Here is a 17,557-nt window from a genome sequence, read left to right on the forward strand (position 1 = left end):
TGTGTTAAATATATAAGTAAGTGCATAATATACAAGCGTATGACCAATTTCGAAACTAGTTTAAAATTATTATAATGTTTTTATTGTCATCGTCTTTAGTCATTAATTGTTTTATTAAACCCGTATATTGTTAAAAACATAATAATTTTAGTGTTAGGTAACGAAGAGCGGCTATCACTAACCAGTACCTATATCATTATATTCATGTGTAGAGTAGTAACGAGACGAGAGGAAAAAAATCCAATGTCACATCAATAAAATGAAGACGTGTAGTCGAGAATTGTTTCAGTTGTTTCGCCGGCAGTCGCACTTCTGCAAAATGTGGTACCATACCAAGTGAAAAAAAATATGTATGAAAAAAAAAATTCAACAGTTCGCGGACACCACTTACAAAAGAGAACAGTGTGTATACACTATAATATAGTGTGCTTGTATGTACAGGTAGTAGACTGGGTCGTTGAAAAAATGCACAACGCATCGGCAGCAATTAAAAACAATGATGATTCGAAAAACGACGGCGTGCTATATAAGCATACAGCTGATGTATTTATATATATCGGTGCTGGTGATAGCTGGTCGCAATGCCGGCGGTGTGATCTATACAACAATGAAGAATGTACAGGAATGCGTTGCTGGCACTGCAGATGTTTGTATACGGTCGAGATCAATCTCTTATTTGGCGTTTCCCATTATATCGCTCAACTGGTCGATATATATATCTGATGTGTGTGTGTGTGTGTGTGTGTGTGTATACTAATTGAACGATTAAAGAAAAAAATTAATGTATATATAACGCAGCCGTGACGAGGCGCGGGTCAGGTGGTTGTGCGGTTTTTAATCGATCTTAGATGTCGAACGATTCGAATGTACCGCGCGTACGCGACCGACACGTGATGATGGCGTCTGTGCGCACATAATATGTAATACGATTGTATAATAATATATGAATCGACGATAAATAATATGCGTTGACAAACGAAAAGAGAAAAATACAAAGAACGATAATTATTATTGCTCGAATAGACAAATTCCGAAATTTATAACATAGTACACCCCGGTAAACAAACAACGATTCGTTATTCCAGATTTTTTTCACGTGTCACACCACTCACCAACCACACGACTGTGTTAATATTATTTACGAGCGTTTAACACAACACTTGCGTGAGCGGCTGCGGTGGCGGAGGCTATGCCGTCGAAATATTAATCAACCGCCAGAACGACGCGCGTTATTTGTTCGCGCGCGCGCTCGTTCGCTCGGTCGGTCTGTGTCTCCGTGTCAATATAGATTGCATCGCCACAGCAGCTGTGCTAATAATAATACAATATTTGCCGTTGCCGCGTTGCGTCGCGCGCTTTTAAAACGGGCGCAATGAATACAGTTAACGCGATGATATTTTTCTCCGCCGCACCACCGCCGACCAGTTATACGGTGATTTTTTTCTTTTTCTTTTTACATTTGAAATCCAATGCATGTAATCACCAATACGTAAATGATCTTTTGACCGGAATTGCGACATAATTACAACATGACATTCATATTTGTACTCTGAAAAAACTACTATGCTATATCAAATGTGGGTTTTAAATTCATTTTCGTTTATCATCCCCATTGTCTACGCGGACCATCTCAAAGTCTTGAAAGCGAACGATGGCGTTATATACGTGTGTTGTTGGGACGTGGACATTGACGAAGGGAAAAACTGAGGTCACCACGGCGGTATTACATTATGTATAGGTACAACATTATTCTGGTGTCTGTCAGCCTTCGGGGTCGTGTGCGTTGGCACACACACAGACACGTGATGGCGAAACAAAACAATATACAGGAAAAAAACGAGAAAATCCCGCCCCGCGCGTTTTGGACCACCGAAACGGACGCGTTTTGTTTTGTGCATATACATATATTGGCTGTTTCGAAATTACACTGCAGTGGCGTTATTATATTTATGTCGTGCTTTTTTCTCTCCACATACGATATGCATACATTTGTGTGTGTTTGTGCGAATGAGCGCGTGTGGGAAAACATTGCTCTCGCGGGGAGGCGGCAGGAAGTAAGCATGTACGTGGCACGCGCGCGCGTGTAGCCAAAGAATTATTTGTATTATTATTTATTTCTGCCGTAGCTGCTGCGCGTCTGCAACGGACATGTCTGCCTGTGCTCTGCGACTGACAGCGGTGACGGTGGACACGCGCCGGTCGGCCGGCCAACCCTCCACCCATACCGACTAACTTCTGTTTATATATATATATATATATATTATACTAGCGTTTATCGAGGATTTTTATTTATTATTATTATTATTATTTTTTCCCGTTGTTTATGACACCGCATGATATTATAATTTCACTCAGTAATATTTAGGTTAGTTGTAATTATTATTATTATTATTATTATTATAATCACTATATACCTAAATTTAAGTTACGCTACACTATACCCATTTTCAATAACATGCTATTAAATTATATATTTAGTGTTGTTTTTTTCTCTGGAGTATATAATATAGTATGATATAAAATCTACGTTGATGCTGTCGTGATCATATTATTGTGTTGTTTATTCCACGATATAAAAGAAGAAAACACGTGTAGACAATATTATAATTTATTTAGTCAAATCCCGGTGCACGGGGAATAAATAGTGAAAGACGACAGGGTTGGAAACTGGAAAAAACCAACAACAACGTAGAGTAGCGTAGGAAGTACATGATGTGTTTATCAAACTATTAGGTAGCACCCCTTCAGTTCTCTGTTTCGATTACGCATCACGGACTGAGTGAATTTTGCTACTGCATGCAGGCATTAAATAATTCATATACTTGGCACGCAAGATAGATATAGAAAAGCACTAGCTGCAAAAGAAATCGGAAGAAAAAAAAAGAAACGATAGAGGTTTTGTACATACTATATTATACGTACACACAACGCGTCGAGTGTCAATCATTAATTTGGCAAGAGCAAACGCCTGCCGTGGTGTAAAAAACAGAATACCGAACGACCATGAAAAATATATACTGCAACTACGCGACCACGATGGAGATATGTCTAGTTAGAAGAAAACGGCACACAGCAGACCACCGAACTCATAAAATTTTCATAAGTAGCAGTTGCAATACCCGTGAGACCTATGTATGTGTACGGTAGAATTGAGTTGTCAAAGTGTACAGATACGAAGTATAAAACAGGGTACAAGACGAGTGAAACATGATTGTGTTCTATAACATTCGCCGTTTTTATTATTTTTTCATTTCAGTAATTTTGATAAAACGTGTCTATATACAACACATAGACACGTATATATTTTGTTGTTTCTATAAATACCTAGTATTAGTTAATGATGCCATAACTATGTTAATATACAAAATATATACATATATAGTTAGGTGATTGTACAATTGAAATAAAATAGAAACCGAAATTAAATAAAAGTGATCAAACATAAATTATTGTTTTATGCGCTAGAGTATGAATAACCTCGAAAGTATACTTCGGTTCTTTCTAGGTTTTATAACTTGTAGGTTAGTTAAGGACTTGAGTGACTTTTAGAATTCATGCAACGCGGTAGATATTAAAAATAACTGAAAATTGTCTCTTTCCAGCCAGTGTGAGTGGCATTTCTAGTGGCATATGACTGCGGCGTTATTCAATTATAAACTATTACAATTATATACGTAATAATTTTTGTTAAAATCTTATTAAATAAAAACTATTACTTACTATTTAAAAATTATTATAATTTATTTTTGTATTATCGCTTCATGAAAAGTATTAAAATTGATGCTTGACTCGTTTCGCCTTGAGTCCATGCAATAAGAATTGGGACAATAATGCCTTCAATGACACTGGACAATTCAGCAAATTTGTGGACCAATATATTTTTGTATAATTTATATGGTTTAACGTAATTTACTTAGAGCTCTTTGTAAATACTAATTATTTCCATTTATGGAAATGAGAGCAATAGCAAAGAAACTTATACATATACAGTCGTATAATTTTTATGCAAACACAATATGACAATAAAATGTATTTATAAATTTAAACTCCGTCCGTAGTTTGCATATTTATATTAGCGTTGAAAGTATACTATAATAAAGTAAAGGAAATTCAATTAAACATTTAAATGATGTTTATTGATCTGGGCTGTTGCTTATTTTAAACCGGTTGTCTCCTTATAAAATACGATTTTCATACATTATAAATTATAATAAAATTGCTGTGGTAGTTAGTCTAGTTTCGACAAAAGTGGTTTATGGAATAATAATAAAAAAAAAAAATATGAAAACGAAAAAAATTAACAATGGTCTCAGTGAACCGACAACTCACACAAAGACAATAGTATATATAAAATGAAATATGTTTTTACAGTTCCCGTCGTCAATCGAAAATAATATAATCGCGGTTTTTTCTTTTTAATATATCATATTATTTGCCTAAAGCGCGCATGTGTGGGAGGGTTTATGAAAAGACCGGAAGCAGAGTCTACACTGTTGGTACGGGATAGACCCTTTCGTTTTTCACAATCCTCTGCCGCCATCGTTCTGTATATGAAATGAAAAAATAAAAACAATTCTCGGCCTTGGTACGTTGGTGGTAGTTATGGCAAATTCATTCTTTCTACATAATAATACTCAAAATATGCCGGAAGTAAATACACACCTGGGAATTCGTTTAGTCTAACCCTTTAAAATGTCCGGTAAACTACTTGTATATGACATATGTGTGTGTGTGTGTGTGTATGTGTGTATATATGTGTGTGTTAAAGAGAGAGAGTATACCAAGAAAAATACATGTATGGTTCTCGTTATTTCTGAAAAAAATATATATATATTTGACGGATTGTAACGGAAACACACAGTCGGCGTTACAAGAAATTACTACGGTTCGTGGGTGTGCTGAACACCCCGCGTGTTAAAAATCTATCGACATGTGTGCACATTGCTGTTTCCGCTTTTACGGTATATTCTCATACCTCCTCTCTCCCTCATTCGCAGTCTTTACTTCACGTCATACTACAAAGTGCCAAGAAGAACACGCAATCGTCGTCACTTGTGTTGCTATCATGATATATAATATTATAAATGCATAATCATATATACATGTGCGTATATTGATGGAATTTAACCACTGCAGACCAACGAAAATCACTCTTAATGTTGTGTATGTGCGGTAATAATTTTATTTATTATAAAGAGTGTATAATTGAACATGCTTATACGCCTCGGAGGCGGCATTAGTTTCATCGAGCACGCGAAATTAATTTGAGATTATTGCAAAAAATAAGTGTAAGTAAGATGATAATATGATTTTATATGATACCAATAATCGTAATGATGAAATCTCCCAGATTTTGACACTAATATGTGTAAATATATACTAAAATATTAATAATTATTATCATTAACATCTATGATCGGTGGTTATTGATAAATACTGAATATTTAAATCTTGAAGTCGTATTCATTGCGCATAAACCTTTATAATATTTAATAGCTGTATTAATGAAATAATTGACTTTGTTCATGTAAAATTGACAGTATAGTTTAGGTTAATAATAACCGTTGAAGCTAGATGTTATTTTTTTTTCATTCACGCCCACGTTATCTGGTACACCTAATAGAACGACACTGATCACGAGTACACGCAAAATCCATTACTTATATGTTACTTTAAAATACTAACTAAAGAAAACCGGATTTTGTATCATTTTTCTAGAAATACGTAGCTGTGTCTATATAGGTACTGATTATACATGCTGGTATAATCCGTTTAAAAAAACAAAATTATATAAATATGTTGTCGTCATACTGAGTTATCAAAAAATAACATATAAAAAATGTAAAAAGTAAAAAAGGATATCCCTATATAATAGCAGTAGCGAGGTATATAGATGGATTTTTGTTTTATCTGTGTACTCAGTAAATAATAATAAAAAAAAAAATCATTATTTATTTTACGACGATTGCTTTGGGTGTTATAATACCTTTTCCTCAACGTTTCATTTATATAGTAGTCAGTCAACAATAAACACTCATACATATTATAACAAATATTTAACTGCGATAAGATAATAAATTATGTTACAATGTATACACTAAAAAATATTATTTATTATAATTTAAATACAATTACTATGTACATTATATTTTTATTATTTTTTTGGTTGAAGAGGAAAGAGGAAGTTAGTTCTAATTTGGTTTATCTTATAATTTACTATAGTCTTATATTATAGTGACAGTAACGGTTATTAATATTTAATCAAATAATAATAATAATAATAAATATATATACATGAAGAATTATTGACATTTTAGGGTCACTAGGACATCGTACGTTTGTAAGAGAGGGTAGGAGAATATTATCCCTTAGAGGATGGTATTCCCTACAACGATGAGGAAGCATTACGAAATGTAGTAAGGGAAGCAGAAAAAGGTTACATTTGGGGCGGCAGTTTCAGCAGTAGTAGTACTATCATACGATTAAGTAGTAAAAGTATAGGAAGAAGGAAAGATCGTCGTATTTGATCCCATGGGAAACCGTGAAACTAAATATTATATTGCAACGGTGGCGGTTTTTGTATACATTTGTTAGTGGTTTTCTTCCTTGAAAAACATATTACTCCATTACACGGTTAAAATTTGTCTCGTATATACCTATTGATTATTTATACTTTTCAGAAAAGTCACACGTAATATTATAACGACACGTTCTTTAATGCACATATTAATTGATTTTTTCAGAGACCACCTTCATCTTCATTATCGTATGGTGGACACGGGAACGATGACCGATCTCCCGGTTCGGGAGGCACGCCTGGGCCGATGTCACAACAACCGGGCTCACAGCAAAGTCTCGACCACGGTGATCCTGGTAAGTGACAAACACTTAATTTGTATTATTTTTTTTTATATGGCTAGAAATATCACTTAACAGAAATACAAATAACATTTGAGGCGCCACTGCAGCGTGGTTCTCGTTCTGTATTTAGGGAGTTTTTGAACCCCTACGGAACGTTATTGTATAGTAACATGTTTACCTACGCGTGTATGTCACTTGAGCCTGGACACATACGTTGTTCAAGTGCCATCATCTTGAGTGTTTGTCCTGCGTGTGTCCTTGTTGTTATTATATGGATGGGGACAATCCCTACAGCCAGAATATGATCATATACTATATTACTGTTTATTTCGATAATCGTCAACGATTAAGTCTTAGACATTGATGTTATTTTTATGCCAGCCGTCATCACGTTGTTGTTTCTGTGATGTATTATGATGATATTGAGATATTAACAGATAATAATATTAAAATATATATGCTGAGCATATTACCTAGAAGATATTATAATATCAGTAAAGAGGTTGTAACTATGTTTTAAAATATAAAATGTATAGGATTGAATATTTTGAGTATAATTTTATTCAAACAAAACATTATTTTTAATTAACGATTACGAAATTTGACAATTTAATCTATTATGATACTGGTTGGTGTATCAACAATTATTTTTAAATTAAATTTACTTTTGTTATAGCCCAATAATTAGAATTATAAACAGTATATTTTGGACTATTGAATTATAAACTAAATACAGTTTAAAATATTTTCGTTTAGTTTGAGTACACCATTATATATAAAAAAAAACATGGATTGCATATTTCAATCATATTATTTATAAAATAGAATATAAATTTAAATCTATAAATAATTATTATTTAAATTCATGCACTATAATTTTAGTGATTAGATATAACTCTAAGTTATATTTTCAATTTCTCATAAGCTTAATTTAGAAAATTAGAAATATAACGTATAACCCACAGAACGGATTGTTTTTATTATATCATATATTATATTATATTATATGTTATAAATTTATATTTTCAATTTAAATATAATATTTGTACTTTAGACATTAAGTTCTCAGAAAGATAAACAATAAATTAAAATAGCAATCGTATAATATTGTTTGGAATTTAAATAAATTTTGTTATATGTTAAGAAGTTGAGCATTCAGCCGTTTAATACGTTCCGACACATCACCGTTGAAATACCAACAATTCCAGTACTACTGTCTACCTAAAAGCAGAAAAGCGTAAAATAATTTCGATGTAATATTAAAGGTTTAACTTAAACTCATCTTAGTGGCTGTTTTTAACAGCGACAAGGGGTGGTTTTGAGAGTATTTCACATGTTGCTGTTTGATATTGGTAGAAAAGGAGGAAGGCGGTAGAAACTTTTAGACGCCGCAGTGGGAAAACAAACTTTCCCATCTTCTTAAAAGGTTTTCTCTTTGCTCGCTTTGCTGTTGGGATGCTGTCTTAATACTAGTATTGCCGCCAGTTTATGGCGACGATGGAAGTAGCAGGAGTGACGCCTTCATAATTTCAAGTTTTGTCTTCGTCGTGCATATATATATATATATATATATATATTATATATATTTATAGGACTTGGTATAATACTGAAAAATAATTTTATCGTGATAAACTTTAATATCACAATTTTTTCCTTCTTTTCCGATCTCATGTTATATACTTTTATGCATATAGTAGTGTAGTGTAACAATGGAAATTGTCTCTATATCTTTGAAGTTTTCGAACGCGGTTAAGTGCTCAGTGTATAGTTATTCTTTACACCATTTGCGTCAATAAAAGACATATATAATATTTATCCTGGGTTCAAATGTAATTTTTTCGATGAATTTGGTTTGATAAAGTTTCATATTTTTAATGTTTATAAGTTATTACTGCTTTTGTTTCACAAAAAATATATAGTAATAACAAAAAAAAATTATAATGATATTCGCAACAGCAGTATATGATGTTGGCCTTTTTTCTTTATTTACTGATAAGTATTTTTAGTACGCAGCCACCCCTGTCACTTGTCTCCCGTGGGATTAAATGAGAATACTAGGCGGCAACGGCGGTGGCGGTGGCCTGGCCACGTGAGATCAAGGATGGGTGGGTGGAAAATAACCACCACGTTTTTCTTGAAATTTGTGATCTAATTACTTTCACCTCCCCCTAAAGTCACTAAGTCTTATCACACATTTTTTGCTTTCTAAAGGGGAAAAATAATGTTTCGCTTGAGCTTATTTCGTCGGTCTTCCTTTTTTTTCGTTTTATTATTGTCGTTTTATTCCTCCTCTATCAACATCTTTCCTTGCCGTCAAATGTTCCCCTTGGGATGCGATTTCAGAATGAAAAACAGCGGGGATATGACACCTTTTATTCTTTATACTGATTATAATATATTTTAAGATGAAAACCTTTATAACACAACATTAAAATAAATAGTAAACGATAATATGAATGAGTAGGTAGATCGATATTACTAAAATATAATATTTTTTAAATTTATTATATTATTCATGTACAAATATACATTTATTATATATTATTAAATTTAAAAGATATTTCTACGTTTAAAAGTATAAAAACTACGTTTCTCTTAATGGAACTCTATATATTATATTGTACCTACCGGTTTGAATATTATATTATATTATTCTTAATGATATATAAGGCTATCTGACAATGCAATGGCTCCACTATTATATTATATTGTATGAAAAGAACATTTTTACCTAGTGCAGGAGACCCTATTGTTATGACGTGTATTCATTAGAAAGAGACGCACATATAACAAACACACACACACACACACACACACACACACACACACACACACACACACACACACACACACACTAATACTGCTGCACATACGACAAATACAAGTATACACGAGAACATAAGGCGAAGGTATAGGTAGAGTTGCTTGCTTACCTTTCGACAAAAATGTCTTGCCTTTTGTTATTATTTTGTATACCTGCCTCTGCACATTTTTAATATAATATAATACATTATTTAATGCCATTATACGACTATACTACTATTTCGGCGCTTTTCCATATTTTTTCTGAGGTTAATATTAAAAATCACTAGTAAAATATGGTTTGAGTACTTGTTATAACAACGTGACGGTTCTCGTTTTATCATATCAAAATTCATCAATAAATTAATTATACATCAGTTTGTACTAAATAAGTTCTTATTTTATTTTTCTTATACTTATACCTATTATAATAACGAAAACAAAAGAATTCTGATGGTGCTTTTTATTTTAAGCACTTAAAGTTTTACCCCTTTTTCTTTTCATTGTTCTTCATTTTATCACCGTTGTTTTTGTCAAACCAAAATGATGCATGTAAACAAAACATTAATCTAAAAACAAAGATAATTATCAGCATTATTTTTTTATGGATGATTCTGTTAAAATACAACCATAAATAAGGCAAATATAATATCTATACAGCTATTATATTATTTTTTTAAAAGAAAAATATTTAATCATTATTTTTTATTCAAAAATTTGAATTTAAATTTTTATCATTTTATTATGTGTGATAATAAATATTAATTCAAAAAACAAAATCTTTTCATTATGTTTATTTATTATATTTACCTATGTTCTATACATATTATATATTGATTGTACATGCGTAAGTTTTATTATGGAATTTCAATTTTTTCATGCAGAATATTATTCAATAATAATAACTGCTCTTTGGTTAGTATTATACGTATATATATTATATCCTTAAACACAATCGTGATGATGATGATGGGTGCTTAAATGATGATGCAGCAGCTACGACTATTTTGTGTGTGTGTGTGTTTGTGGAATGACCCCGAGGCGACGCGGCCATTTTTGTTGTGTGGCTGTCTTGTGCGTGCGTATGTGTGTGTGTGTGTGTGTGTGTGTGTGTGTGTGTGTGTATAAGCTTGTCGTGAGCACAGCTGGCTGGCTGTGAGATAATCTACCGCCTATTGTTTCTGATTATTATTAGTTTAAATAAAATTAATAATTTTATTTCTTCGTCGTTTCTTGGTTTATTCTATCTTGAAAAAAAAAATTAAATGGGAATGAATCGGTAATAATAATAATATAATGATAAATATAATATAATATTTGAATTATGTGAAATGCATCCCTTGCGTTGTAAATGTAATTTTTAGACGTATCAAATGTCGAGGGGAGAAAATAAACGATAAAAAAGGTGGTACCGTTGTTTGGCCAAAGAATTTATTTTTTGGTCGAATTACTTTTCAAACGGTCTTGCACCAAAAGAGAACTGTATGCCGAACAACGACTATATAGGGGACAAAAAGGTTTTTGTGTGTGAGCGCGATGCTCACAACTCACACGCACGCACATGCACATACAAACAACGAACGTTCCTCTATAGTTCTTTTTGTACAAGCATCTCCGACACAACGAATGCGATCGTTTAGGTCGACGTGAAGAAGAAATTCTGAAAAAAAATTTTCCTACCACAACAATTACATTATATAGAAATAACCAGCAGTCATCTTCGTTGTGTGTCCGACACAAAGTATTTAGTGACGTATAAAAATGCACGGGTCGTGCGCCACAGAGTATTATAATAATAATAATAATAAATGCGGCACTGCTAGTCTCTCTCTCTGCATGACGGCATATAGATACATGACGCGGTGCACGTCGGTGCCGGGGCCGGTGGTTTTCGTTGCCAAACTCGATGGGGGGCTCCAATAACACGAAACAGCGGGACGCACATGGGCACATAGCCGACCGATTAAACCGTTGGTTCGGGGAAAATATATATTATATTATATTATATCTATCATCCATATATGTAGAGGTATATATGTTAAAAAAAAAAAGTGTAAATAAACCACCCAGGTAGGCAGGTAGAAATAAGCGACGGTGGCTGTGGCTGATGCTGATCCTGGTATAGATCAGTGGGGTACTTTAACAAAAGTCACGTCTTCTTTTCTTTCTAAAATATAATAATAACAATAATGGTAATAATATTTATGCGACTACTATACATACCTACGACAGGGTCGTCGTCGGAAAAACGTCGTAAAACGATTCACTTATAAATTTGATCGCCGCAGTGGTGTATCTCACGGGGCAAAGGGTGGCGACATTTACCACCGCCTTTTTAGAATTCAGCGTGCGCGCGACAAACTATAATCTTACGGGTGTGCTCTTCGGGGATTATATTCGTTAACCCCGGTAGTGAACGTTGAAATTATTATACATAAATTGAAACGCTATTTAATAATTGTATATGCTCATCGCCGTTGCTGCCATCGCCGACGAATACATTGTTTTAAAGTTGTCCACACAGATTTTAAACACAACAGTAGTATGCAAAATTAAACGCTATATGTTCAATTTTATTGAGTTTTTATTTCACCTAAAACATTTGACTTATTGTTATTAATCATTATGCTTTTTTTATTTTTCCTCTGACTATATTATAAAAAGTTGTATACGCTTAAATATGATATATAATAATATTTATAAATCTTTATTACTCGATTCGGACAATATCAGTTTTTGTTGCTCTTTTGCTCTCCCTTCATTTATTGTAATATTATTATGTACCTATACGCGTCGTACGCGTTGCCTGCGTAGTAAATTACAGCTGTATTATTTCCTTTCATTCTCTTCGAGTGTAGAATTTGCATAATCGTGGTCGCCATCAACGACACGAATTTTGGGACTATATAATATACACAAAAGTAAACGGTTGTAATGCCATCTTCCCCTTCATAATAGTGTTGTATTTTTATTAAAACTACTATTGCATTACATGTTAAATGCTCTCACCGTGCGTGGTTGTTAAATAAAGTTAGGGTATACCGATAAATATTATTTGTTTTCCAGGCGATATTTGTTGTACATATATCAATTGAAAGTAGTCTATATAGAATACAATTATCTACACAATTATTTTAATCGTCGGTTTATATACTATTAATTATTAAATTACTATTAGGTTAAGTAAGGTTTTTTAAGAACATTTCGTAAACTATTAGACCTAATGTAATACAATTAGATTTTCCAATCCGTCATGGTCAGTGGGACAAAACTAAAATATTAGATGCGAATATATTAAAATATTATGAACTATATAGAGTATAGAATATAGTATGCTATATTATTTAAAATAAGTGTGTGTCAGACTCACGCGTGTATTTTAAGTAGAGAATGGAGAAAATAATATGTATATTGTCGATTTAGATACATAACACTTTTCGTTTATAAAAACAGAAAATATTTTCGCAAAAATAATAAAATTGATATCGACGTTAACAACAACGTGTTATACGCGTTTATGATACAGAAACTATTATATTATGTACATGTGCGCGCGCGCGCGTTTGTGTGTGTGTGTGTATATTCAATATATATATATATTCAAAGTATAATAATAATTCGTTACGCGACAGGTTTGGTTCGTAGTCCACATAAAAACGCAATCGCGCCAGTTTCGTCTTTAGATATCCTCACGCGTTCGGGCGCGCACGCACACATATGAGGGAAAGCAATGAGCAAAAAAAAATAAAAATAAAAAAATAGCTGTTAAATTTCTATAAAAAAAAAAAAAAAAACAGGAATCATAATAATAAGAATGAAAAAAAGTCCTAGATAATAGAAAAAAAATCGTGTACATCATGATGATGTGATACGTGTATATACATATATATTGAGGTACAGAATATTATATTATTCTATAGGTATATATATTTTATAACGTGTGGTACGTATACAATGTTACACACATGATGGTCATTTCATGCATTCTTCGGAGGAAAACCGCGTTAAACCGTAGAATATTAAAAATCTTGCGTATTATTATATTTATATCAATAATAATGACGATAAAAATAATAAAACATATTATATGTGAAAAAAATATTATATATATATGATTAGAAAATAAAGACATTTTATTTTTTTATGTAAGTACTAGCTGTATGTAATGTATTATGATAATTATAGACGACGACTCTTTTTATTTTCGTTAAATACGGATGGCAATGATCTATAATACAGTTAAATTAAAAAATGAGCCTCGTGCCGGGTATTATGAGATACTGAAATATGATATAGCACATTATATATTACATTAGCTTATATTTCGTATACACGAAAGGGAAGAGTATAACATTTCAAGAATAATAATTATCTAACAACGTGCCATAGACTGTATTTATTACTATATTTATAAATTACTAAAAAATACTGAAATTTATTCGATTCGTCAGTGTTCTGTAAAGTTATAATAATTTTACACTATATGCCTCGACCTTGACTTTTATTTATTTTGCTATAAACCTGGAGTCGTTATGTTGTAAGGACTAATAAATTGACCACGTGTGTTCGTAAGTAGGGTATAGTAAATATTTATATATATAATATATATTAGTATATTACTGCATCTCATAATAACACTAATTTTTATTGGTGCGTATTTGTAAATTAAGTTAAATCGGAATTAGGGTACCTACATTTTATACCTATCTCAAATGAATATTATTAGTTTGATATGATAAATAAAAATTAACATGAATTGTGAATTAAATCAGTTTTTCGTCATTGTCTTCGTCGTAGTGTGATAGTGAGTTTTTTTTTAAAAATAATATGAGTTTTATAATATTAAGTTTTGAGTTTAAGTAAAAATATCCTATGGGAAACATCGGGCGTTCGTTTGACATTCTTGAACAACAGCAAATCCAGGAATATATTAAATTCCGATTTATCATTGGACACACATTAACATAACTACTATACGCGAGACCCATTGTGTCTGATGACGTGTGTTGTACGTATGTATGTATATATATATATATATATATGTGGACGCGTGTGTGAGTGTGTATATATACTTGTGCGTGTGCGTGAGTGTGTGTGTGTGTATTAGGAGGGAACACCTGTCGTTTTGTAGACGTCTGGGGAACGACGTTTTAAAAACATAATATCACATGGAATGAACAGGGAAAAAATATATATACATGGATAAGAAGTATAAAAAAAACGAAACGAATTAATTTTTTGAAATAAATTATATCGCAGAACCGGTTGTATAGTGGAGGGATAGCCCGCGCCGAATAATCGCGTTCGTTGTACAATGTTTTTAATTTTTCCGTGTCCTCTCCCATAATTTTATTTTTTTTTTTTTAAAAAATATGTTTAAATAAATACATGATATGCAGTGTATGTGTATGTAAGAGGGGGTGGGGTGAGTGTGAAAGTAATATAATTTGTATAGTAAAATAACGGTTGTTTGCATTTTTTTTTGTGCTCCTATATTGAGCATTTTGAATATTACCTTATTATTAGGTTTAAGAATTTTGCATATTTTTCTGCATAGCACCAGTGACTATCAAAATACACACACGCGCATGACATTAGATGTTTTCTGAAAACTCGCAAACAGAAGACATCAACGTTATGTTTGGCTGTTCTATCACAATATAATATATAATAATGTGAACCGTAGAATTAAATATACATATTACACACGCACATTTATGCTTAAAAAGACGGCGGAGAAATAGAGAGAATAAAAACTGCGACTATATATATTTATACGCACACTCACATACATATATATATATATAATATGCAAACAGTTGAATGTAAATGTGAAGGTATATATATATATATATATTATATACATAGATATACATATTATAAGACGACGACTACGTCGACAACAACGAACATGAGACTTGTAAACTGGTTTCACAAATATTATACACACACACACACACACACACACATACACATTGGCTTTATTATAAGGTGTCGGACGAGTATGCAGAACTTGGTTTTCTATATATAGGAAAACGATTTTTATTGAGAGGTCCCGTTGTCTTTGTTATCCACAATTTCTTCATTCCGTGTACGAGACAAAACATATCTTTCCGTTTAGTTTATTATTTTACTTGGTTTGTTTTGTAAAATGTGGGAGAAATTCTTTTTGAGACGACTCGAACGTTGTTGCATTCCTTTTATATATATTATATATATACATTATAAATATAAATATATATATGTGAGAATGTGTATAGTTGTACCACAGTCGATGGGATGATGATAATAATTGTTAAACCAAACGTTATCTACATGACCCATCAACTCATCGCCAGAAAGAGAATACAAGAAGAAGTGGAGAGGAAACATGCAACACCGAGAAAACGAAAGTATAACCTATGGGATTTAGAAAACGCGGCGGGATACTGTAGCAGCGCGGCACAGCTCAGTGCTCTGTACGCCAACTGAAATAACATCTGGATCTGACAACATTCCTTTAACCGTCGATTTTATGTTATTGAGTCGCTACTTTTATATTTTTCCTTCAATTTTTTTTTGACCTTTTCGACTAAGAGTCTCCTACTAATACGTCGCGCCGCCGCCGCGGTGAAACGGTCAATAAAAACGGCTGGGATGGCAGTCCTGGCATGTCGATATTCCGACGTTGACAAACGCTCTTCTCGTCACACGATATAATCGTCCAACGCGGTGCAAGGGTCAAATTGTTGTTACATTTTTTTCAAAATACATACGTAGATTTCAAGTTTATATTTATATATGTGCTTGTGTTTAGCCCAAGTATAGATATTTACGTAGGATTCGAATTTCGATTGTGGTTGTTGTCGTTATGGGCTTATATTCATACTGCCGTACGCGGTGACGATTTACGTATAGTGCAGCCGGCAACACAAACGCATACGAATATCGGCTATATATACAATAATATAACGGTAATAATTATGTTGTACCTATAGCGTTAAACAACAACGCCCATCATTATATAGACATAGAACAAAACGCGGTGGTCCTATGGTGGAAACAAGTGCGATTGTTATCTTACGTCATGGCCATAACCACGCCTACATTTCAACTACTTACACTGTACATATAGTATTGTAGACCTTATAATATGCATACATATATACATACACACACAGATATATTTATATATATATAGGTGTATTTATATACCTACTGTTAGTGCTACTTTAAAGGAAAAAAACAAAAATTATTTCTTGTTTTTTTTTTAATAATTAAAATTGATTACTTTCAAATAATTTATTAATGATAATAAAACACCACGTATATCTAAAACAAATGTATTAATAAGATTTTTTTGTTTTCAGAATTGGGTAAGTGTACAAGTAAAGTCTACAAACACTTTTACAATGATAATGCATTCCGTGGTAAGTAAATGACGCACTTTTCTTCGTCTTATGTCCGATACTTCAAAAAATAGCTGACCATGTTTTTATTACATCATCTATATTCAAATAATAATATAATAATACATTTGGGATTTTTTTTCTGATCGAAAAATGAATACTTGCCCCAGTCTCTGCTGCACGCGCGCACCATCATCGTCATCATGTATATATATATTTATATTATACCTATAATATAGCCAGGGGTTTTATCGTCGACGGCGCAATGGAAAAGTTCCATTAAATCCTTCTTGACTGTTCAAGTCACGTTTCCTTCTCCTCTCGTAAACAGTACGGTTTTGCATTTTTTTCTTTACCTCGCCCGCTGAATAAAATACTGAAAAAAATCCACTTGCATTCATTTTGTATACCTTCGTATGTACTATCCGTATAGGTATACACGTAATGTGTGGTTTTCCGCGTTATGTGACTACACGCTGTGTGTTCCGTGGTTAAAAGAACAAAGC

At 32.5% G+C, this 17,557-nt stretch overlaps 1 protein-coding gene across 3 annotated transcripts in view; it reads left to right on the plus strand.

The window, feature by feature from the left end:
- Nucleotides 1-17,557, plus strand: part of LOC132927443 (homeobox protein homothorax) — a 99,608-nt gene that overhangs the window by 28,392 nt on the left and 53,659 nt on the right. For 2 of the 3 annotated variants that reach the window (XM_060991972.1, XM_060991973.1), the window contains exons 7-8: nucleotides 6,744-6,873; nucleotides 17,013-17,072. In XM_060991972.1, coding sequence (XP_060847955.1) covers nucleotides 6,744-6,873; nucleotides 17,013-17,072 — 190 coding nt within the window. The remainder of the gene's footprint in view (nucleotides 1-6,743; nucleotides 6,874-17,012; nucleotides 17,073-17,557) is intronic. The other variant, XM_060991974.1, reaches the window with a different exon arrangement.

This window comes from Rhopalosiphum padi, chromosome 3 (genome assembly GCF_020882245.1).
Source record: "Rhopalosiphum padi isolate XX-2018 chromosome 3, ASM2088224v1, whole genome shotgun sequence".
Lineage (NCBI taxonomy): Eukaryota > Metazoa > Arthropoda > Insecta > Hemiptera > Aphididae > Rhopalosiphum > Rhopalosiphum padi.